This window comes from Gastrolobium bilobum, unplaced genomic scaffold, assembly GCF_033153095.1.
Source record: "Gastrolobium bilobum isolate Gb01-03AN ecotype WA unplaced genomic scaffold, APGP_CSIRO_Gbil_v1 utg2810, whole genome shotgun sequence".
Lineage (NCBI taxonomy): Eukaryota > Viridiplantae > Streptophyta > Magnoliopsida > Fabales > Fabaceae > Gastrolobium > Gastrolobium bilobum.
In genome coordinates, this window is record NW_026895666.1 from 1,241,270 (window position 1) to 1,266,818 (window position 25,549).

The 25,549-nt window shown below is 35.4% G+C and overlaps 3 protein-coding genes across 4 annotated transcripts; 2 read left to right on the forward strand and 1 right to left on the reverse strand.

Annotated features, from left to right (window-relative positions):
- Positions 1–11,919: 11,919 nt before the first annotated feature.
- Positions 11,920–16,822, forward strand: LOC133287205 (UPF0481 protein At3g47200). 2 transcript variants are annotated; one of them, XM_061484771.1, is made up of 2 exons: positions 11,920–13,494; positions 16,613–16,822. In XM_061484771.1, the coding sequence occupies exons 1-2, from the start codon at positions 11,920–11,922 to the stop codon at positions 16,670–16,672; spliced, it is 1,635 nt and encodes a 544-aa protein (XP_061340755.1). In that variant the 3' UTR covers positions 16,673–16,822. The 2 variants fall into 2 exon arrangements, with proteins under 2 accessions (XP_061340755.1, XP_061340758.1); XM_061484774.1 differs by lacking the exon at positions 16,613–16,822 and having other exon boundaries at positions 11,920–13,546.
- LOC133287220 (protein RER1A-like) lies at positions 13,953–17,516 on the reverse strand. Its single transcript, XM_061484786.1, has 3 exons — positions 17,075–17,516; positions 16,151–16,331; positions 13,953–16,015 (listed from the first exon to the last, which is right to left on the reverse strand). Exons 1-3 carry the CDS (start codon positions 17,419–17,421, stop codon positions 15,962–15,964), a joined length of 582 nt encoding a protein of 193 aa, XP_061340770.1. The 5' UTR covers positions 17,422–17,516; the 3' UTR covers positions 13,953–15,961.
- A 1,573-nt stretch (positions 17,517–19,089) lies between these two features.
- Positions 19,090–24,895, forward strand: LOC133287882 (phosphatidylinositol 3,4,5-trisphosphate 3-phosphatase and protein-tyrosine-phosphatase PTEN2A-like). Its single transcript, XM_061485573.1, has 12 exons — positions 19,090–19,509; positions 20,788–20,889; positions 20,970–21,026; positions 21,421–21,486; positions 22,263–22,439; positions 22,551–22,637; positions 22,727–22,791; positions 22,859–22,935; positions 23,556–23,602; positions 23,724–23,854; positions 24,172–24,241; positions 24,377–24,895. The coding sequence occupies exons 1-12, from the start codon at positions 19,090–19,092 to the stop codon at positions 24,893–24,895; spliced, it is 1,818 nt and encodes a 605-aa protein (XP_061341557.1).
- The last annotated feature ends 654 nt before the right edge of the window (positions 24,896–25,549 follow it).

The window sequence follows — 25,549 nt, forward strand, 5'->3', positions numbered from 1 at the left end:
CTTCAAAAAATGCGGGCCCCACAAAATGTTGTGTATATAGAAAATTTTTGTGTGTCATGTTACATAATGAATGCAAACCCCTATATATATATATTTTTTTTTTCTCCAAAAAAATTTATGTGTGCACTTGCACACACTAAAACATACGTAGGTCCGCCACTGCTTGGGGATAAGCACCTCGCTAGGCTTTTTCATTGGTATTTCGATAACTATTACAATAACTCAAACTTGTTTCTGTAAGTATAAAAGATACCCTGCAGGTAGGATTCGTATCACTCTATTGCATTAAGATACCACCTCTAACATGGTATTTCTTTTCCAAGATACCAGTGTCAAGTAAGTCCTAACCTTGCATGGCTGCTTCTAGGACAAAACAAATTCCTTTTCCAATTGTTTCTTGGAATTCAAGTGAGTGCAATTTGGGTATCAGTAAAAAAAAAAAAAAATTCCACACTAGATAATAAAGGATATTGTGGGACTTATATAAAGTAGAAGAACTAACGCAATTGATGTCAAGATTTTGAGTTTAGATATTATTTAGATCTATTGATGTAATTTTCTTTGTCTATTGACTCTCCTTGATGTCCCAACAAATAACATCAATGTTGATGACTCGGATAGCATATGGCCTGGTTTTTTTTTTGGTACATTGACTCTCCTTGATGTCCCAACAAATAACATCAATGTTGATGACTCGGATAGCATATGGCCTGGTTTAGGTGATGGTTGGTTACGTGGGGATCAAGATGTAACTGGTTAACGCATTGATAAATAACTGACATGATGGGGAAATATGTAACCTGAAGCACGGGCACGCGATTTGTAAAAAAATTTGTATGTTGGGACATTGACACGCTCCGACACGTTTCGACATACGTATGACATGTGGTCAATATTTTGGGATATGCGGTCAACTATCCGACATGTTCCGGCACGTTTTTTCGGCACGCAATCAACTTTTTTTGACACGCGATCAACAATCTGACACATTTTTTTAGTCTTAATTTTATTTTATTAACTAAATATAAAAATAATAATTTATAAATCAATTTTTTTCTGTTATGAAATTTGATATGAAAAATTAACAAAGTACGAAAAATTATTTTTGTTTATATTTATATTATGAAATTTGAATCTTTGATTGATTATATGACTTATTATGGACTGTTATATGTATTAAATTTAAATTATATTATATATATTAAAATTTTTATTTAAATATCAAAACATATCCCAACATGTTGAAATATGATATTTTTTTGAATTAACATGTCCGCGTGTCGTGTTCCTTATCAATGTCGGTGCATCATATGTAACTGTCCCATGTTTGATTGGCTACACAAAAGAGAATAAATCTTTGGTGCTACTGTTGCACCAAAGATTCAGTACATCTCACCAATAGAAATATTACATGTCAGTTAAAGATTTTTTTTTTTCTGCCAAATTTTTTCTCTCTCCACAAAAGACTTGCACAATTGCCACTTGGATTGGCTCTATGGAGTATGGACAAAATAATTATTGTGCCAACAGCGAAAGGATATGTTCATTTCTATATATCTCAATTCAATTATTCATCATTGATCCACTTGTATATTTCTTTTTTGCCTCACATTGATGTTAAATAATTTTTATTTCTTTCTTTAATTTAAAAGTTTAAAAGGTTACGTGAAAACCACATTAATACTTAAATACTTATATTTCTCTAACACTTTTCTTACTTTCTGTTCGGTAGGTCCTAATCTCAATTTCTTCGAACCTCCACTTTGTTATAAAAATCGGATTGACTTGTCGAGTCATATAATCGGTCCAATTTTCATATTGAACCCACCATATAATGGAAATGATGTAACCCGTAAAAATCGGTGACTCGACTCAGTTCACAAAAAAAAAAATAGTTTGTTCTCATCGATTAATGTCATTCTTTTTTCACTCTCACACACATATTGTTTGTTTTCTTTTGAAATATTTGAGTGGTCTATTGTTTATTGAGTTACATAGATTATATACCTACAACACTAATTATTATTTTGGTATGTAATATGCAGTGAATCAGTATCACAAGTATTAACCAAATGGGTGCAGCTCAGTTGGTTCATTGGCGCTGAGTTAGTGGGGTTGGACATGTGTTCGATTCCCGCTGAATGCATTCTTGGGGAGGGGGCTGAACCTTTAGCCATCACTGACCCCCGCACTCCGGATTAGTCCCATAGCCGGCTCAAAGAGTCGAAGCTTGTGGGGATACCGGAGGGAGCCAACTCGCCTCAAAGAGGTAATTAGGGTTGGGTAACTCCAAAAAAAAAGTATCACAAGTATTATATGTTTGATTGATCTTTTGTTAGATAATGATATTTAGTTTATTATTTTTCATATTAAAATATTTGGAATTGATATCAATTTTTTACAGGTATTTGAATATATTTATAATTTTTTAATCTAAATTGCAGATTTATATATACTTATCCGATTATGCAGTTAAACCAATGATCCAATATCTCGACCGAACCAATAATCGGATTTAATAACATTATATCCACTCAATTTGTCATTCGCTTTGGACACATCCATCATTTGTCAAACACCGGAAAGTATATAATGGCCTGATAGAGAAAGATGGAATGTTGTTGGGCCGGGTCTTGTGAAGCCTATTAGTATTGACTGGCCGAATTGGACAACTATCTATGGTATTAATGGCAAATGTGATCCAACCAAGGTTCGTAAACATGCTGAAAAGTAGGGCTGTGCATGGGTCAGGTCGGATCAGGTTTTTGTCCGACTCGACCCAACTTGGTTTTTATAGGTCAGGTATTTTGACCCGACCCGCTTTAATTTGATCTAAGTCAGGTGTGACTTGGATTGGATTTTGTTGAACTAGTTCAGAACCAGTTTGGATCTGACCTGACTTGGTTTCTGAAGTGGGTCTGACTTAGTTTCTGAACTGGGTCAAATCTGACCTAACCCGTTTTTGACTTGGTTTTCTCACAAAATTTTGTCGAAATTTTTACGTTGCAAAAGACGAAAATTTCGTCACAAAATTATTTTTTCGTCGAAATTCTTACAAAAAAAAATTCTATTAAAATTTAGTTTCCGTCAACAGTTTTGACGAAAATGATTTCTTCCATCAAATGTTTTAAACGAAAAAAGAATTTTGTCAAAAAATTTGACGGAATGTTTTTCGTTCAAAATTTCGATGGGAATGTGTTCTGACGAAAATTTTGACGGAAATTATTTCGAGGGAGATGTTTCATTTGAAACTTTCGACGAAATTTAGATTCTCTAAAGAATTTTGACAGAATATTTTTTTCGTCAAAATGTTTTTTTTTTAAAAAAAATTTACGGAATTTTTTTATAGAAATGTGTTTCATTGAAAATTTTGATGGAAATTTTTTATCAAAAAACTTGACGAAAATATTTAGTTGAAAATTTTCGATGGAAATGTGTTTCGCTAAAAATATAACGAAAATTTTTTCGTCGAAAACTTTCGCCGAAATTTGAAAAATGTAAAGAATTTTGATGAATTTTTTTACCGTCGAAATTTTTTGCCGTCAAAATTTTTTGATGACGAAAATGTTTTCGTCGAAAACTTTAGCCAAAATTTGAAATCTGTAAAGAGTTTTGATGAAATTTTTTGCCGTCAAAATTTTTTGACGACGAAAATATTTCCGTCGAAAACTTTCGCCAAAATTTGAATATGTAAAGAATTTTGATGAATTTTTTTGCCGTCGAAATTTTTTGCCGTCAAAATTTTTTGATGACGAAAAATATTTTCGTCGAAAACTTTCGCCGAAATTTGAAATCTGTAAAGAATATTAATGAAATTTTTTGCCGTCGAATTTTTTTGATGGAAATGTGTTTCGTCGAAATTTTCAATGGAAATTGTTTTGAGGAAAATGTTTCATTTGAAACTTTCGACGAAATTTAGATTCTCTAAAAATTTAGAAAAAAAATTTCTGTCAAAATTTCGTATCGAAATATTTTTGTCAAAAAATTTTACGAATTTTTTTTACAGAAATGTGTTCCGTTGAAAATTTTGATGGATATATTCTTTATCAAAAAACTTGACGAAAATATTTAGTCGAAATTTTTTGATAGAAATGTGTTTCGCTAAAAATTTCGACGCAATTTTTTTTTGTCAAAAAGTTTAACGAAAATGTTTCTGTCGAAAACTTTCGCTGAAATTTGAAATCTGTAAAGAATATTGATGAAGTTTTTTTCTGTCAAAGAATTTCGATGAAAATGTGTTTCGTCGAAAGTTTTTATGAATATTTTTTTTTGTGAAATATTTTGACGAAATTTAGATTCCGTAAAAAAATTTGACAAAAAAAATATTCCGTCAAATTTTTTTACCGATATGATTTTAGTCACAAATTTTGAGGAAAATATTTTTCGTCAAAAATTTTTGCGAAAATTTTTATGAAAATATTTTCCATAAAAAATTTTGACGTAATTGTTTTACGTTAAAACTTTTCTTTTAATGTAATTGTGATTTTTTTTCACATAATGGGTATGGGTCAAGTTTTGGGTCAGTGAGTCAATATTAAAACGAGTCGGGTCTAAAACTGACCCAAATAAAAGTGGGTCAGTATTTAAACCAGTTCAAAAAATATGGGTATATATGAGTTGGGTCAAGTCGGATCAAGTACAGGGCAAATGAACCAGTTTTTTTGCACACCCCTACTGAAAAGTTTGATAACAGTTAAATCTATAAAGCTAATCTTTTTCTTTCTTTTATTTTTTTGGTACAAATAAAGTCAATCATTTATTTAGGGTCTTATCCGGAGTTTATTTTGTACTGAAAGGTTATTTTAACTTGAAAAACCGTCGTAGATTGTTTTGCATTTGTGCTTCACATTGTTTCTTAGATTCTCCAACGGATTAATTCCTTCGATGTTCTTTTGCAACTTTTTAGGATACTGATTGGAATCTTATATGAAGGTTAATTTAGTATACCCTTGTTACCTTGTAGAATCTTATACGAAGATAACTCTAAATATATTGATTGGAAACTACGCTACATGAATTGGCATAGCTTAATGTTGATGAGATAAAATCGACAATATTTTATAAAAAGTTTTAAAATAATGATATTTTAATAATTAAGTAAATATAAAACTCTTATCCTCGATAAGGTTAATTTTTATATTGAAAAGCAACAATGTTGTCTTGGTATCAAGTATTAACTCGATGGACTTGAATACACTGGCTGAAATTTTATCTTAATAATTCATTGACAATGTGTAAAGAAAAAAAGATAACTACATGACTAGTCCCATCATGAATTTCATATGAAGATGTTACCTGTTTAATTTACAGCGATTTTCACTTCTACGAATTTGATGGTTGCTGTAATGTCCTGCCACTTCAAAAATCAATGACTACCAAAAAGTAAATGTATCTTGTTAGTATAAGTAGTATCAATTAATTCTTATAAGCTATCTTCAACTGTGCAGTCTCATACACCTGCACAGTTTTTGGAATCTCTCTCTTTCGGGTGTCGATTCGATTCATTCATGTAACCCCCTGCTGGAAGCCTGTCAAGAGCCGCTCTTTGTCCATGCCCTTTCGTACCGGCGATTACTCCCCGCCCTCGTCAGCGCTCGGGATGTTACATGCCCACCAGTTTTCGCCTAGTTCGTCCTCGAACCACACCGTACTGCCCTGATATCACTTGTAGCGCCTGGCCGCTTCAAGAATCAATTACTATCCCACATACTAACACGAGACTTTTCAGTGTACTTTTTCCTTACTCGCACACTTCCTGGGAAAACTTCTAAGGAGGTCAGCCATCCCAGAATTACTGCAAGTCAAGCACGCTTAATTATGAAGTTCTTCTGTTCCGGGCTACCGAAAAGTAGATGCATCTTGTTAGTATAGATAGTACAAATTAGTTCTTATAAGATATCCCAAATTGTGCAGTCTCATACCTGCACAGTCTTTAGAATTCCTATCTTTCGGGTATCGATTCGATTCATTCATGTAACCCCCCGCTGGAAGCTTGTCAGGAGCCGCTCCTTGTCCTGCCCTTTCGTACCGGCGATCACTCCCTGCCCTCGTCAGCGCTTGAGATGTTACATTTGCTATCAATATTTGCAATTTTTTACAACTAACATGCTGCATGATCAAAGAGTTGGCCAAAGAAAACAAGAAGGATAAAGGAAATATAAAAAAGGGAGTGGGTGGGAGATTATGTGGAATGCTTTTTCAGTGCATCAGTCGTATATGTGCCTCCCATTCAAAAAATGATACTTGGATTAATTTTTTTTTTCTCCCTGCTCAGTACAACTTACACTTTCTCTCTTTGATTTTGATTGGCCCGCGTGCTGAATCAATTATGCTACCGGAAGTACCTTAAAAATTTAGAGATTCTGTGTAATGTGTACTACTACTGAGTCTTCTTAACAACCTTTTTTCAGAGTATTTATAATACCCCAAACTTAAGAATTTAATTAATTACCTGTAATTAAGTAATTAAGCATGTACAAGTGGGCAGAATTAAGCAAGAGGTTAAAATTAACGAGTTAAGGGCACTTTTGAGGTAAAAAGTGCAGATAGTGAGAATTAAAGGGTAAAATTGAGTGTAGGCAAAAGTACCCAAAATATAAAAGTAAAAGTAAAAATATCCCTACAAAAATATTTTAGACCTTTGGGTAAAGTTTGGAAGTGAATGGAGATAACTAGATAGATAAACTTTTACCCAGTTAAAATGACCTTACTAAGTTAAGTATCAAAACATGAAAAAGACCCCCCCCATTTCCCTTCTTCTTCGTCGACCAAATCTGAGAGGGAGGAGAAAAGAACAAATTTTGAAGAGCAAAACCCTAACTTTCCCATTTCTTGGTCAAATCAACTCATTCCAAAGTCTAAACCACTTACGTAGTGTTTGGTTGGGGAGAAGTTAAAATTTTCCTGGCTAAGTGCATGTGGGAATTTGATTAAACCATGTTTGGTTGAAGATTTTTGGTAAATTTGGCCATCAATCCCGTTTGCCTTGCATTCCAGGAAGCAGTGTAAAAAACTGATTTTGGCACTGTTGAAGAAACCCTCTGAACATGTGGTATTGGGTTGAAAAATCGGATAAGTGAAAAAAGGTTGGGAAGGCATAACACATATACCCCTCCTTCCTAACCACACACGTGACCAACTGATATCCAAACCAAATATCATTCTGACAAACACACGAGCAGCGAGAGGTTTGTATTTTTCATCACTCATCGCATAAGCCAATCATCGAATTGAAGTTCTCGTCTGTCTACCACCGAATGATGAAAAATTTGTGAAGAGACCATATTGGATTATATCCAATATTATTTGGTAAATGATGTGAGAGCCATTTTGGAAAATAGAAAGTCTTCCACTGGGATTGGTTTTTAAAAATCAGGATTCCAAGTTCTTGCCAGTGATGGGATTGACATGGTAAGATGTATTTTTATCCAATATTTTGATTATTACCCTGCAAACATTTGGGATTGACATGGTAAGATGTATACACTTGAAATGGTTGATGTCAATTGGAACAACAGGTTGCTGAATGGTTTGATGGGGAACACCACCTTGAAGACGAACATCAACTTCAGAAGAACGAATCAGACAGTTGCAAGCCTTAGAGTCGAGAGGGGATAAGAAGACTCTGTATACATGCAAGGAGTAGGGGATAAGATGGGAGAATAAGGGGGAGAGAGAAGGGAGGAGGCATGGAAATTGAGTATTAAGAGGAAGGTCACCTTGGGCTGAGATTTTTCTGATCTGTCTGGTTCATGTTGTAGATCAATTTTTCTGGTCTTGTAAGGAGGTTTCCTCCATTATTTTCTATTTCTGTAACGAGGATATCCTCCATTTTTCAATAAGTTTTAAAAAAATACAGGTTATTTCTTTGGGGTTTTTTTTTGTAATTTTATTAAATTTTCCCATCAATATTTTATCTTCAACCAAACACACATTCAGTTATTTAACTCAATTTTCCTGGTAAAATTTTGTCCAACCAAACAACATTTTTTAAACTTTCCTATATAACTCATTTTCTCCACAGATCCCCAGTAATTACATTTTCCTAGTAAAATAAAATTTCTCCTTAACCAAACACTACCTTAGAATCTTCCCCTCATTGGGAATCCAACCATGGTTTTTTTTTTTTGATAACATCCAACCTTGGTTTTTAGTGAAAAGCTTTGTGGAGAGATATATCTCCTTCCAAAGTTTCGATCCCTTGAAGATTGGAGGAGTTTGAGAGCTTTTCCTTCCATGGGTGCTTAGGAAACACCCATTCCTCGGTTGTGTGATCGTTTGTGGTAAGTTTCCACCCTCTTTCACACATTTCCTTGAGATTTTCATGAATTTAGGTTTTGATGAATAATGTTTTAGGGGTTTATGAGTTGGAGTTTGATGGAGGCTTAGTACCTTTGTAAAAGTTGTTAGGAATGATAAATAAACGGTAGAAATGAGTTTGGATTGTCATTTTAGTATACTTTGTTATTTGAGAAAATTATGCTTGAAATTAAGGATTTTATTGAATGGTAAGCCATGGTTTGATTGTATTCCTTGTATTGATAGGATTGAGGCAAGAGAATCAAGTGGAGTGACCAACCCTTGTGGTTGTATTCAATTGAAAAAAGGAAAGTTTTGAGAAAGGTTCAAGTGCAAGGTAAACCTTTGGACCTTGGGGTTGATCCCCTTGAATGTTCCACCATACTCCGTTGAGGAGAAATGGTGTATGAGATGTGATATGTAATGATGATAGTAATTGTATGCTCATGCATTGATAAATGTTATGATTGATTAATGATTATTGATTGATGTTTGATTGTTTAAGAGTAATTGAGGAGTGGTTAATAAAGGTAGAAATAATGAGTGAGGTAATGGTTGAGGACTGTGATTGAGGTTATGATTGATAGTATTATGATGAGGATGATTGGTAGAAACTTCCCTTGGAAACATCTCTATGTGGATCTCCATGTGGTTAGAGCCTAAGAGAAACAGCCCTACGTGGATCTCTCTTGGAGGTTCCTAGATTGAGGTTAGGGACTTCCCTTGGAAACAACCCTATGTGGATCTCCATGTGGTAAGAGCCTAAGAGAAACAGCCCTTCGTGGATCTCTCTTGGAAGTCCATGTAATGTGTATGGATAAGAATGTGTTAAACTGTTATGATTATATGTATACCGAAAGTGAACCTTAGAGTGGAGTGATCTCCAAGGACCCTAGGTTTACTGTGATATATTCGTATATCTCATCCCGTGTTATGGGGCATCATTTCAGGTGCTGATAGAGGTAAGGTTGATCGAGGCAAGAAGCATGAGTAGACTGTACCTGATATCTGGACATTTTGAGTTGCATGCCATTTAGAATTGTATATGTATATTTTGAGGCTACATGATGTATTTTGGAAGACTTAGAGCATGATCATGGTAGTAGTAATTGGTATAGGGTGTATGGCTAATTGCTTCGGTCATGTTTATTTTGGGAAGCTAAGTCCTTTGGCATGTATATGAAATTGGGAAGAACATTGGTGTAATTGAGACTATGATGTATTGATGAATATATAGCTATGTTATCCTTTGGAATTGCATGATGAATTGGTAAAGTGTTTGTGGGATGTGGGTGCCACATGGTGTGTGACCATGGTTGGTTTTTCCTTGTCAATTAGGTGTAATAACCCTTGAAGAATGAAAGGAGAAGGAAGTTTCCCCAAGAAATTCACCAAAAACAGGGGAGACCAAGTCTTCCCCAGGTGTAGGGCGCTCAAGCGCTGGCTTGGGAGCTCAAGCATGCTATATACGTGAAATGAGTGAAATTCCCTGCCAATTGGCGCTCAAGCGTTGATTTGGGTGCTCAAGCGCGCAGGTACACGTCCAAGCGCGCTGAAAAACCTGACGATGACAAAATTCTTCGCCGTTGGGCGCTCGAGCGCCCATTTTAGCGCTCGGGCGCGCATCCCGAAAACAGCACCAACCTAGTTTACTAAAATTGGCATAACTGAAGCTACAGATCTCCGATTTGAGCGCGGTTTGAACCCACACGAAGCTAACTGAGAGATCTATAACATAGTGTGAGATGAGAACTATAAATTAAGTATAGGAATTCCAATTTAATAAAAAGGGAAGAGAGTTTAGTATTGGACTCGAATAAAATAATAATATGATGTTAAGTTTAATTTTGATTATTCCGCAAGGTAATAAGGTTATGGTCACACAATTGGTTATTTTAAACTCGGCATTGTTAAAAAGGAAAAGCAAGTGAGTTTTTAAAAAAAAATAAAAATTTATCCGGGTTTTTAGTTGAACCAATGTGATTGTAACTGCGCTTAATATCATAAAACAATGTTAACAAACCGGTTCTAGAACGCAAGGGCTACAGCTAGTAGCATGCTTCCCTTGTGATGCCAATGAACACAGCAAAAACACTCATATCACTCCTACACTAAGGGAAGTGGGTTTAGTTGTCATGTGATTTAGTTGGCAATATAACAAGAGGCTTATTTTATGTAAAAGTCCAGAAAAATTAATGACATGGGCATATTCAATTTTTTATTACGCTAATTAGCTGGAATGCCAGCGTCAACTTTAGCATGAATAGGTGTTCTAACTTCCAATTTGATTAGCTAACGCTCCTGTTTACATCCGGGCCCATAAGTTATTTTCATCAGTCATATTCACGAGTTTTTCAGTTGTTGAAGAAAATATTTTAATTTGCTTAAGAAGAAAGTCACATGTGTGAATATATTCTAATTAAAGCAAAAATGGCATTGAATATATAAGAACTTGATCAGATCAAAGAAACTCATTTAATGTTTGAGAGTTGAGGTTAATTGCTCATCCTGGCATGGGTAATTATGCTCACATTTGAAGAAAGTTTTTAGCTGTAAAGAGTATCACTTGGGGTCCCTCTTGCTGGCTGCAGTTGAAGCACAAGGTACTCAACTGTCAAAAGTTCACTTCATTTTTGAAGTTAAAAGATTTAAAGCTATATGGAATAGCAATCAAAGATCTGTCTCCCTCTCTTCTCATTTATGTATAAACAATCAGAAACCATGTTTTTCTATGGTTTTGAAGTTATTTAAATGAATAATCATGACACACCAAGTCTTGATTAACAAGGGGAGGAAAATTTTGATTTCTTTCACGTTTCTCTTACCTTTTTTGTCTGCCGCTGTGCCCCACCTTTCTTTCTCTATACAACTCAGTCTATCTATTAATATAAAAACAAATGGGATCAGGAGGGCTTAAACCTCCTCACATTAATATTACACATGTGCAGAATTATTATTGTTCAGTGGGGTCGCAGCAGGAAGCTATGTCACATGCTACCTCAAATTTTTGTATAATATCATGGCCGATGATATTATTTAGATAGTTAATCCTTGAGCTTCCTATCACAGATCTATCAAGAAAAAGTAATTAAAACTTTGTGTAACCAAGCAGTAAAGTTGAAGAGGAGAAAGTATCATGTCATATATGTTCAATAAGGGGAAAAAAGAAAATTGGTAATAAGTAATAACTAATAAGAACTCTCAATTTATAAGCAAATGATAAAGGTGGTATATTGGTCTTCCTGTGCAAAACAGTTTATGATAATTGTGAACATGTTCAAGCCACTTTCATCCATTCTCTGATATTTTAAGGCTCTTTTCCAAAATAATCTGACGTGCTAAAGATTAGTAAGAGAAAATAAAAAAAAAATAAAGCTTAGAATATAATCGCACGCTTGAAAGTTGAAAGTTATAGGAAAACTACAGTTAGGCTCAAAGGGGTCCCATATGAGCTGCAAGACAATGAGCATCCGATTAAGAAATTTGTAGGGTCCTTTAACGCCAAAATCACAATTTTTTCTTTACCCTTAATCACGAACTATTCAGTTCTATATGTTTATGATTGGACAACACCCTTCAGAGCATTGACTAAGAAACAGAATAGCAATCTCCAGAAAAAAAATGGTAGCTGTGTTCAACAAAGAGCTCTTGAGTTGGTACCTTATCACTCTTAAACTCAAAGAAACATTAGAGTCCGGGATTCCATCATCAGCTGAGTTTCCAGAGAAGCCTCCTCAACAGCAGCAAAAGCTTCAGCAGGAGCCTTCAGAACCATTGCAGGTTATCATCAATGAAGATGGTGAAAATTTGAAGGAAGAAGCAAGCTCACAAGAATCTGAATGGGTGATCTCCATCAAGGAAAAACTAGAGCAAGCCCGTCAAGATGATGTGGCAAGTTCATGGGCCAAGTTATCAATCTACAAAATCCCCCACTACCTCAGAGAAACTAGTGGCGATGACAAAGCTTATGTACCCCAGATAGTGTCCTTGGGTCCTTACCACCATGGAAAAAGACGTCTCCGCCAAATGGATCGCCATAAATGGCGTTCCCTTAATCATGTCTTGAAGCGTACCAAACAAGACATTAGTCTCTTTCTCAATTCAATGAAAGAGATAGAAGAAAGAGCTCGTTACTTTTATGAAGGACCAATCAGTTTAAGTAGCAATGAGTTTGTGGAAATGCTGGTCCTTGACGGTTGTTTTGTGCTTGAGCTATTCAGAGGAGCTACAGAAGGGTTCCAGAAACTTGGGTATTCAAGGAATGATCCTATTTTTGAAATGCGTGGTTCCATGCATTCCATTCAGAGAGATATGATCATGCTGGAAAACCAGCTTCCCCTGTTCGTACTAGATATGCTTCTGGGAATTCAACTGGGTAACCCAGAACAGAAAGGACTTGTTGCAAATCTAGCACTCAGGTTCTTCGACCCGTTAATGCCAACGGATGAGCCATTAACAAAAAGTGATAGAAACAAATTAGAATCATCTCTTAGAAGCATTGCCACCTTTGACCCTTTATCTGATCAAGGTGGTCTTCATTGCTTGGATGTGTTCAGGACAAGTCTACTGCGGAAAGGACCTCAACCATCACCCAGAATATGGAACAAACACAGGTCACGTGCTCGTGGGGTTGCAGACAAACGGCGCCAACAACTGATACATTGTGTCACAGAGCTTAGAGAGGCTGGAATCAAGTTCAAGAAAAGGAAGACTGATCGTTTCTGGGATATCAAATTTAAGGATGGTATTCTGCGAATTCCACGGCTATTGATACACGATGGTACTAAGTCTTTGTTCCTCAACCTCATTGCCTTTGAGCAGTGTCATCTTGATTGCAGCAATGACATTACATCTTATGTTATCTTCATGGACAACTTGATCAACTCTCCATCAGATGTTGGGTACCTTCATTACCGTGGGATAATTGAGCACTGGCTTGGTAGTGATGCTGAAGTTGCAGACCTTTTTAACCGCTTATGTCAAGAGGTTGTGTTTGACATTAATAATAGTTACCTTTCCCCGTTGTCTGAGGCTGTGAATCGGTATTACAACCATAGATGGAACACTTGGTGTGCAAGCTTAAGACACAATTACTTCAGTAATCCTTGGGCAATTATCTCTTTGGTTGCTGCTGTCGTCTTGTTGCTACTTACTTTTGCACAAACTTATTACAGTATATATGGATATTACAGACCAGCAAGTTAACTGGTGAGTACCCCTGCAGAGTCCTTCATTTCCTACTCATCAATACATTTTCTAGTATTGACCCCCATTTTTAAGTCTAAGAAATTGATATGTTTGTGTAAGCTTCAAGAATCAAGCTAGAAGGTACCTTCTTGGCCAGAAATCTCATTAATTATGTTGGCACAGAAGGGACTGGCCAGTTATACTATTGTAATACAACTTCCATTTGTGATGCATATGCTTAACAATTTTGGTTGCCTTAACAAGCTTTCATTTCATATTCTAAAAGAGATTTAAATTGCAAAGAAAAAAAATATGGCATGATAGTCCTCTTTTTAAATCTACGTAGTGGAGTATATAAATTTTAAATTATAACATGTACACATTTAAAAGATTCCGTAAAAATAGAAGTGAATGTGAATGATGCATTGTTTAACTTTTATTTATAAATCTGTCATATAAAATGGCAAGAATCAATGACTATCCCCACATATTAACACGAGACTTTTCAGTGTGCTTTTTCCTCACTCGCACACTTCCTGAGAAAACTTCCCAGGAGGTCACCCATCCCATAATTGCTCCAAGTCAAGCATGCTTAACTATGGAGTTCTTCTGTTCCGGGCTACCGAAAAGAAGATGCATCTTGTTAGTATAGGTAGTACCAATTACTTCTTATAAGTTATTCTCAACTGTACCGTCCCATACCAGCAGTCTCTGGAACCCCTCTCTTTCGGGTGTTGTTGATTCGATTCATTCATGTAACCTCGTCGCTGGAAGCCTGCCAGGAGCAGCTCCTTGTCCATGCCCTTTCGCACCGGCGATCACTCCCCGCTCCCGTCATGCCCACCAGCTTTTGCCTGGTTCGTCCTCGAATCACACCGTACTGGAAGAGAGGCTCTGCTCTGATACCACTTGTAACGCCCGGCCGCTTCAAGAATCAATGACTATCCCCACATACTAACACAAGACTTTTCAGTGTGCTTTTTCCTCATTCGCACACTTCTTGAGAAAACTTCTCAGGAGGTCACCCATCCCAGAATTGCTCCAAGTCAAGCACGCTTAACTATGGAGTTCTTCCATTCCGGACTACTAAAAAGAAGATGCATCTTGTTGGTATAGGTAGTACCAATTAATTCTTTAAGTTATTCCCAACTGTACCGTCCCATACCAGCACAGTCTCTGGAATCCCTCTCTTTCAGGTGTTGTTGATTCGATTCATTCATGTACCCCGTCGCTGGAAGCCTGCCAGGAGCTGCTCCTTGTCCATGTCCTTTCGCACCGGCGATCACTCCCCGCCCTTGTCAGTACTCGGGATGTTACATAAAATAAAATATTAGATTTTTAAAACAAAAAAGAAATAAAAAGAACACCAAATGGGAATTCCATTTCTATAATAACAACAGTAAGGGCCAAAAGGAAGCCAAGGCAATTTTAAAGCCAAATGAGAGCCACATAACCAAAAACTGGCACCTTCCTGCGTGAAGCATTTTAATTGAAAGATTAAATAAAATAAAGGGAACAGAGGTTGTCAAATTCCAATCTGAAGGCATATGATATGACCAAAGAAAAATATATCATCTACAAAAGACATATGCTTTGTATGTTCTAGATTTTGAGACATTGCCGAAGGTACTCTTTTAAGCAAAATATTTCACTTTGTATAAAATTGCAATGGAAAGCAAGATTTTTTAAATGATGCTTGGTGGTACATCACAATACAATGAGGTGATAAAATTCGAGCAAGTTTGAAAAAATAAAGTGAGATCAATTATAATTATGGAAAATATTCAGATATGAAATGATGTATATATAAAGAATATATATATAGCATTATTCTTTTCCGTTTGCTTCAGCAGAAATGTAAACCAAACACAAGGTAAATTAGGAAAAGGCCAACATCAATTCCAAAGTGCTAGGCAGATACAATTTACTAAAAAAAATGTCCAAACACTCTAAATGCACAAATCGCAATAATGTCAACCTGCGGGAGAAAATGATACTGTTTGAGCAAATTTATAGAAAAACTGAGTTCCTGAAAATCACATGATTAAAAAAAAAAAATACAATGGAAAAGACAGATCAGTGTAACCCCATTGCAAATAATGAAGCGTATTTCTTCTGCACAGGCTTCGTAAAATTCTCGTTATTTGACTATGAATTCAGCAATAAGGGTTTGGCATTTGCCTACCTATATAGGAATAGAAAATAAAGAAAAAAGGTATTACTAGAAGGGCGATGTAAAGAAAGAGCCCTCACAAACCCCAACATCTCCCCAAAGCTAAGATCTTCTACCAGGGCGTAGAAACATCGAAGATGTCCAAACAGTCGCTCAATTGGGAATTGAACATCCATAAGCAATCTTCTTCTGCCACCACATCCTCAGATTGCCCCAGCTGTTAAGATATACTGCAGATGATATCAATCCACATGCGGGGTTGTGACTTAAATTAGCAAATAAAGTTCAATTACACTTAAAATTTCAGTCCACTGGAAGGCTTGCACTTTCTGCTGCTGCTCTCTTTCCATTATAGCGCTAAAAGTAAAATAAACAAAACCAAAGCTTACTATTAGCAACAAGACGTAATCCTGATAAAAACACCACTTAACGAATTAATAACCATATAACATTTAAGACAACAATTTTGAATGAATAAAGATTTAAACTTACCTGTTTCCCAAATGAGAATGGTACATATTTGTATTTGATCATGTGTGATATCTGTCTCCTCATAGTAAGCGTGAATAGTACCACCCAGTAGAAGAGAAGTATTGGCCAGAACACCGGAACATCAAACGCACTAAAGAAAGTCATCACAAATGCAATGCAAAATGCCTTTGTGATAGAGTACCTGCACAGAAAGAAAAATTAAGCACAGCTTCAGTAAAAGCAACCGTCCGCATGTCAAAACAATTCTAAAGGTGCTTTGTTTTCCTACTGAAGAACAAACTTACTTCCACAACTTAAAGCACCAAAACCAAAAGGAACAACAAGATCTAAATGGCCCTTTTCAATGTTTCTAAAATGACACTAGCTTCATATAATGAAAGCACAATACAAGATTTTTACACCCTCCTTATTTCAAAGTAGCAAAGCAAGCAGAAGGGGAAGGGTGAAGACATTGACAAAGAGCCTAAGAAACCAATAAGAAAAGAATCTGCACATCAAGATCGCTTTTGGAGCTCATCATAGATACAGGTATAACGTAAATGCTATTATGATCTACGAACTGTGGGCATTTTGGAAATCCGTAATTTGCCTGAATGAAAATCTAGATTCTTCCCAGGATATAAGAACTTACAGATCAAATAAAATTAGTCTATTCATAACCCTATAACATTTATTTTACTTTTTTGACAGAACACAACCCAGTCAATAACGCAGCATTATTAGTAACTCCGTAAATGATAATTCCAACAGAGCACAACATGAATGAAGATTGATCTCTGACATAGATGAAGCACATGGATCCAGCCAATCCAATTGCATCAAGTTGATAAAATCATGAAATTGAAGAAGGCAATATAATATCCTAAAACGGCGTCGTTTATGAAACCCTAAGAAGGAGGAAAGGGAAAATGGAAGGGTACTAACCAGAACTTGAACTCGGGGAGGCGACGAACGAAAGGACGAAACTCATCGGATCCTCTTGTGGGGAGGGTGGGGCCATCAACATGAGTTTCGGGATCAACCTGAGGGGAGAGAAACCCGATGATGAGGTTGAGGATGTAAATGCCAAGACCGTAAGACACGATGTAGAAGCCTTGGACCAAGTAGACACGTAGCACGTAGATGGAAGCCACCACCAAGCACCCGATCCAACGGCGGAGCACGTGCGGGGTAGTTTTGTCAAGAAGGTGTTGATACTGCCGCGACACCGCGAATTTCCATCGCGATATGGCGGCATCCGGAGAAAGATCATCGGCGCCTCCCACGTCCATCGATGTGTCGTTTTGAAAATGGGAACGCAAGTTGAAATGGTTATGGTCTTATGGATGATGCGATCGACGATGCTGCACCCGATAGCGATGCTACAAATACAACCCCCAAACAACTCGACCCGGTTCCGATCTCGAACCGGATAAACGGTCAACCAAATCAATCATCGGTTCGTTCGGTTCTAATTTTGTTTAACCATCTGTCAAAAGCAAATTCCAACTTTTAATTATTATTTTTCTTAATATTTTTTTTTTTGGTATGCTATTTTTCTTAATTTTTGGATGTCATATGTTCCATGTAAGTCATAAAATAATTTTGTAACTTAAAAAAAATATAATGTTATTATATTAATTTTTAAAAGATAAAATTACCGTATGAAATCAAAAAAATATAATATTGTAACAATCAATTAGAATTATTACTAATCAATTTCACTGTTAGATCGATTATGTGGATCTAACATTTATATTTATTTTCATCTTAGCATGATTATGATTTCTCATATTTAATACTTTATATTTATTTTCACCTTTGTATGGTTATGATTTCTTATACTTTATACTTTATATTTATTTTTATCTTTGCATTAAATATGGAAAATCATAACCATACAAAGATATAAATAAATATAACTGTTAGATCAACATAATCAATCTAACGGTGGTATTGATTGATAGTAATCCTAATTGATTGTTACAATATCATACTCCTTTAATTTAAAGACTAATATAATCAAACCTAGAGAGCCTTAAACTCTTATTTAGACTATAAAAAAAGTTATATTTACTATCTTTTTTGTCTTATTTTTTTTACTATTAAATTTTAACTGTTAATTTTCGTCAACTTAACAGTTATAATTTATTAGAAATTAATAATTAATTAATAAGTATGATCCAATAAATTATAACCGTTAGATTAACATAAATTAACAATTAAGATTTAAGGGAAAAAAAAAGTAGGAAGTTTATTATCCTAATTTTTAATGCAATGATAAAATCATGGATTATGAAATAAGTAATAACGGTCTGAATCTTCCATTTCGTATTGGCGAGCTCTTCATTCCTCTTTGGAATTCCAATGTTACATTGCTGGTGATTCTAATGAAGCTGCATTGATCTAAATCTCGAACTTGCAAATCACATGCTTTCCGTTCACGAAAACCATTATTCCCTGCGAAACAGATCGAATAGTGCATCGTCACCGACTCACCGGTAAGCGATCCACTGTTCTTGCATTTTTTTTTTCTTGTATGTCTGATGCGAATGTGCTTCTGCATTGTTTGCAAATTACAACTGTTGCTTGTGTTCAATGGCAAATCAGCTCAATCTGTATCGTTGAAGCCTCCATTTTCAGATCCCTCTGTTTTCATTTCTCATGCTGACGTCTTTGCACTATTTTGATTCAATTTATGTCCCAATCGAGTTCATTTATGAGATTACTGGCTCGGTTCTGAAATTAATTAGCTTGTGAAGTGAAAGAAATCTTGTATGATTTTGCACTGGGTGGATGTTTTATATAATCACCGCTTTCATATAGTAATTTTACCACCAACGTTTTATGTTGTCAAGTTTTTTAATTACTATTTGGCTGGTTAATTTGGTGTTAGATGCTTAAACTGTTCATGGCTTAGGTTGGTTTTCCACTTTACAGAACTTCATTTTGGGTGACTAATGGAACCAGCATCTGCTGACTCTTCACCTCAGCCTACTGCTTCAGCTTCTAATACTGGACATAACTCCACCATATTATCTGCACAAATTGGCAGTGCTCATGATTCACCATCCTTGTTACCCACTTCTGGCATGTCATCGTGGGCAAGAAATCTGAAATTACCACAGTCCCTTGGGCTTGGTCAAGCACAACAAGACTCACAGACTGAAAATAATGGCATGTCAGCTTTTGCTCGCCTCACTGGTGGGCTTGGATTGCGAAATCCCTCTAATGAGACTAATCCAGTGAATTCAGGAGCCGAGCAACCTAATTTAATTGAATCCTTCACCAAAGGGTTGGTGGACTCTTCCAAGGGTGCAGTAAAGGCAATGCAGGTCAAAGCACGCCATATTGTCTCTCAAAATAAACGGAGATACCAGGTCAGCTGTCAATGAAATTTTTTATACCCGGTTCAGTTTTACCTCTATTACTGCCATCAAACTGGTTAAATTATATAACTGAACTATTCTATCATGTACAAATCTGCTGCTTGGGTTACTTGCAGTTGTGAGAACTGTGTTCACTAGTTGCATGGGTTGTTTTTGTCACTTCTATTTTTGAATACAAATTGGACCCTTATATTTACCTTCTTCTTTTTTCGTTGACTTCCATAAATTGTCAGGATTATATCATTATCTGTGTTGCTGTTGGCAGCAATTTCAATTTAAAATTGATTATATGAATAGGAGCACCACCTGAGCATACTACTAATTCCGCTAACTGTGCTATTCCATGTTATATTGTATTATCACCCTTTCCTTTTTCATCTCAATTCTTATGGCTTCATTATTGTTATACGTGGAATACATATCAGATTTTATTCTAAAATTATACTGATGGACAATCCAAGAATTATTCATTGAAAGCTTTTGTTTTTTTTAAATGTTTGGTAAAGTTTCTTACTCTTGGCATGTTCCTTTAATATTTTAATTATCAACATTATACAAAAGAATCCAATGGTCCTTTTGTATTTTGCCAAGTGTTATACCTAATTGTTAAAACAACTTATCTTCTTGGGTTCTTTATAACGGTTGAGGACAATTTTTTTGCTATTAAAAACAGTAATACCCACAAATGTTCCTTAGCAACATGTATCTTGTCAGGTTAAATATGCTGGATTTTGATCTTAACCTCATCGTGATTACACATTGTTGCTTATCGATTGAATAGTTCACGCAGTGTACCAAAACTTTAGGCATGCTCATTTTTTCAGTCCATGCTTGGATATGAAACATGCTCAAGAAAAACATCTTATATGGAAGTTTTGAAATCCTGCACAAACTAGAGTTGGGGAAAATTTAGTAGAAGAGCATGTGCTCAAAGCATTGTATTTTCCTAGTATCTTCCTAGAATCCTTGGTCTATTACCTCCTATGAAAGAGTTGTTCAGTCCTCTAACATTCTTAATGACAGAAATGTTGATTTCCCAATTATGTCAAAGGATCATGACAGAGATGGTCACTCTCTTGACTTTATCTATTGAAGAATAATATTCTTGATGTATCTGATACTCTCTCAGATACAAGCTAGCATTTTTCTATCAAATCTATTGAATTTTGAATGAAACAATACTAAGCTTTGTAAAGAATTGACTCATCTTCCATGTTGATTTCATATTTCTTTTATGGAACATTTTTAACTCTTATTATATTGTAACAGGAAGATGGATTTGATTTGGATCTGGCATACATCACTGAAAATATAATTGCTATGGGATTTCCGGGTGGTGATTTTAGCTCTGGAATTTTTGGATACATTGAGGTATATTTATACAAAGTCTTGTCTCTCATGTTCAAGCCAAGTTCAGTCATCATTCAATTTAAGGGAGAACTGTGTTGCAGGGGTTCTACCGCAATCACATGGAAGAAGTCATCAAATTTTTTGAAACTCATCATGAGGTAACATAATGTTTGGATCCTATTATCTGCTCGTCCTGTAGAACTCTTGAAATTCGGGGAGAAAAGGATGGTCAAAGAAATATAGAACAGGGTCAAAGAAATTTATAACAGAGCCAAAGAGTATTTTTCTTTTGGTTAACAACCTTGGAATATAGAAGAAAGCATTTTATTAAAAATGTGAACTATCCCCTGTTACAGCCATCAAATCCCTTCACATAGCATAGAAACCCGTATTAAAAACAAAATCCTAATCCTTAGAATATATAAGATCCTAGCTATCATTTAATGGCTTGCTACAACAATTAAACTCTGCTTGTATCTTTATGTGCTGAGTGTTGACAATTTATCTATTATCTTTTTGACAAGTTTAATCTCCTGAAGCCTTGACGTGCAGGGAAAGTACAAAGTATACAATCTTTGTTCGGAGAGGTTGTATGATGGATCACTATTCCAGGGGAAGGTGTGGTTTTCATCTTTATTTTCACCTTAGCACTCTATTGATCTACTGGGATAGATGGGTAATAACTTGATGGTTACCTATCATTTACCTTTCTAGTCTCCTTGTACGCATCACTTTTTCTTCATATTCAACTTAAAGTTGATAATCGTAGCGTAGTCACCTTGTCAGGAGCTGCTAATTGTGCAATGGAGCTACTCTGGAATTTGGTATTTTTACATGTTTTAAATGTATATGATGGTAACTTTATTGCTCCAAAAGACTCTGAAAAGCATACACACAACACTGAGTGGTTTTCTTTTTTCTTAAAATTATCTCATAAGGCCATGATAAAGATATATTAAAAAAAATTCACAAATTTGATAATGGGCAACATGTTCAGGTTTTCATCATGAAATTAATACCGAGTGTGCGCTCACTATTGATCATATTGTGAATAATTACGCTTATGAGACTGAGACTTTGTTAAGGTATCCTAGTTTCATACTTTAGTTTGTCAGTTGCAGAAATTCTGTCTTAGAAAACATCGCATGTAATAGATGAAAATTGGATATAAATATGTGGACTATAATTTTTTCACTTTTTTATTGCAATTTGGTTTTTAGTCGGGTTTAATGGGGAGTGGTTTTTTTTAATTACATTTTGGTTTTGTAGATATTTTTTTTAAAAGAAAAAGAAAAAAAAGACACAAGGAATGGGCCACTAATTTTTATTTTTATTTTATCCAAATTATTGTAATATTCATGTCTGCCCTATTAACCTCTTGGCATTGTTTTCAGGTTGCAAGTTTCCCATTTAGTGATCATAATTGCCCTTCTATTCAACTTATAGCATCATTTTGTCAAAGTGCATATTCATGGCTGAAGGAGGATATTCAAAATGTGGTGGTTGTTCATTGTAAAGCTGGTATGGGGAGGACAGGACTGATGATTTGTAGTCTTCTTTTGTTTCTTAAGGTAGGTCATGATAATCAACTTCAAAGACTTTGGGATCTTAGTTGTGCTATTTTTTCTGTTTGAATTTGGCAATTTTTGACTGTCAATTGTTTGCTGGGAATCATTTTGCAGTTCTTCCCAACTGCAGAGGAAGCCATTGATTACTTTAACCAGAAAAGATGTGTAGATGGAAAGGCTCTAGTTCTCCCTAGTCAGATCGTCAGTCATTTGTTTTAGTTTATCGTTTTATTTAAGATGTAATCTTCCAGACATATTCTTCTAAAATATTTATTTCTGAAATCTTTTAGAGATATGTCAAATACTTTGAACGGACTTTAACACACTTCAAAGGAGAAGTCCAGCCTGGGCGAAGGTAAGATGTAATTTTGTAAATGGGTACCAAAACCAAAGAAAGTTCTTCTTAATTTGGACTTTCACAGGTGCATGCTAAGAGGGTTTCGGCTTCACAAATGCCCTTATTGGGTTAGGCCATGCATTACAATATCTGATCATACTGGTAAGCATCAAAGCTCATTGCTTCCTCTTCATGCATTTGAATTTCTGTAATGCTGAGAAGTTATATTGGAAAATCATTCCATTGAAAAAGTTGTTTTTCCCATAAAATGATTTTTGTTTATCGAATGACATATCTGTAGCGGGGATTTCAATACATGATTTGTTGAGCAAACTAAAATCACTTCGATTCCAAGGTTTGCATGAAGATAAAAGGGAAAATTTATAATTGTATGGTTAAAGAAAGAATTGTTTGCTTCCACTAATGTTGTACCCGAAGGCGTAAATGGAAGAATATGCATAAAATGAGATGAAAGCTAAAGAGAAGTCCTCAAGATTCACTCGTTTTCATCTCTACCAATTATAGCTTAAGAAATTTGAACATTCATTATATGGGAGTCTGGTTCAGAACTTCAGATATCCTATGTACCTTTAATATGGTTACACTTTTCAGTCTGAAAAGGTTTGTATCTTTCCTGATTGAATTTGCACCAAAGTAATTGATATGCATTTCTACCTTTGCAAGACTCTAGTTTATACTGTACTTTGTCAAATACCTTGTCGAGTTGTTCTCACAACTAACGTTTTAATCTAGAGAAGGCTGATGTTTTCACTCATTCTCAGGAATTCTTTTCACCACGAGAAAGCATCCCAAAACAAAGGATCTAATGGTAGACACGAGCTAATTTTTATGCCTTCTTTTGATGAGTTTTGATTCTTTTCCAAAAGCCTCAATGCTCATGGATGGATTTGAATTTGATTACTGAATTCACTTTTTAAACTCGATTGCAGCCAGAAGATTTCTGGATCAGTGCACCGAAGAAAGGAATTGTGGTCTTTGCACTACCAGGGGAGCCTGGTCTGACAGAGTTGGTTGGGGATTTCAAAATTCATTTTCAGGACCGACTGGGAGATTTCTACTGGTTTGTTCTAAACACCTTCTTTCGGCCCCCTTATACTTTAGCTTTTTCCTCTGTAGAGTGCTGAAGGGGCACTCAGATTTATCAGTATCTTTATGATTGTACTTTGACATTTATAGCGATTTCACCATATAATTTATTTATTGGCGCGCATATCTACCTGTCTTCTGAATCTTTTCAATCGGAGACCAAAATGTTATATCATGATGAATAGTTTGATTCCCAACTCTGCTATACATTCAAGATTTGTATTGTACTGAACAGAGTTTGTTTACACATAGATTACCAGGTTTTTTGATATATCAGTTTCTTCTTGGCAGTTGGCTGAATACAGCAATGACAGAAAATCGAACAATTTTAGATGGCTCGGATCTGGATGGTTTTGACAAGGTAAATATACTCTTTCTTTTTTCCAATGTTATTTGTAAGCGGCGACTAGCCCTTACTATATTTTGCCTTATGTTCGTCTATTGGTTGATTCTCTGAACTTGGTGATAATATAAACCTTATGACTGCTCCCTTCAGAGAAAGATCCCTGCTCCAGGATTCCAGGTCGAAGTTGTGATGGTAGACTGTAACGGCACTCTACCTGCAAGGACAAAAGCCAATACTGCTAGCAAAGGACCTAATGGCAACACAAGCAATGTCCTAACCGGTGCAAGGCTGACATCTAATTCAAGTGAGACTAAGGTCCCTAGAAATGGAGATGAAGATGTGTTCTCGGACAGTGATGAAGAGGAGCCCCGGGATTCACAAAGCAGGAAAGCTGCAACTGAATACAAATTTATGGCACCTCATCAAGTATCTGAGGTCACTAAAGAACATGTAGGAATGTTGGCACATGCAACGGATCAGTTGTCACTACAGCATAAGGAACATACGCAAAACAATGCTTCTGAAGAATCAACTTCAGATAAACTTCATAAAATTCATGCAGGCCCCAACACCACTAACATGGAATCTGTAGGGGCAAGTGAAATCAAAGCAATTGCAGCAGATGCTTCCGTTTTTTCTTTTGGAGATGAAGATTTTGAAAGTGATTAAGAGGATGCTGTATGAACTCGTTCGATTTCGATATTATTCAGGATATATTTTCGTTCTAAAACATACCTACTCTAGATTATATTTAAGAGTATACCTTATGAATTTTGTTATTTTTAAGATACCTTCTACCTAAAACAAAACAGTGACCAAATAAAATTATATATTTTATTATAATAATAGTAAAGAATAGAGTAATGTGAAAACGGGTATTAATCAATACAATGTACACTCAAAAATAAAATGCTATCTTATAATTCCATAATATATAATCTCTAGATAAATTTAAAAGTATTTATTTCTAAAAAATTACAGTGAGGCTGCTGCACATCGGAGTTCAAAAAAGATGATAAGATTTGGACCAAAGAAGACAACTTCAGTTCAGAACTTTGCTAGGGATGGATAATCAAATTATATTACCTTAACAGTTGAATTAACTTAGTGCAGAAGATTTTTTTGCTTATAGAAACAGATAAAATGGTTACGTACTTGAGGTTTCAGTTTATTCACAGAAATATGAACCATGTAGCACACCGTTTTACTATCTCTGGTTTAAGGAAAGGCAAACAATATTCTCAAATAACTCTGGTTCGGCATTTGGAATTAATGATTAAATATTCCCATGTTATTAGATCAGTTTTTCACAATCAAAATTGT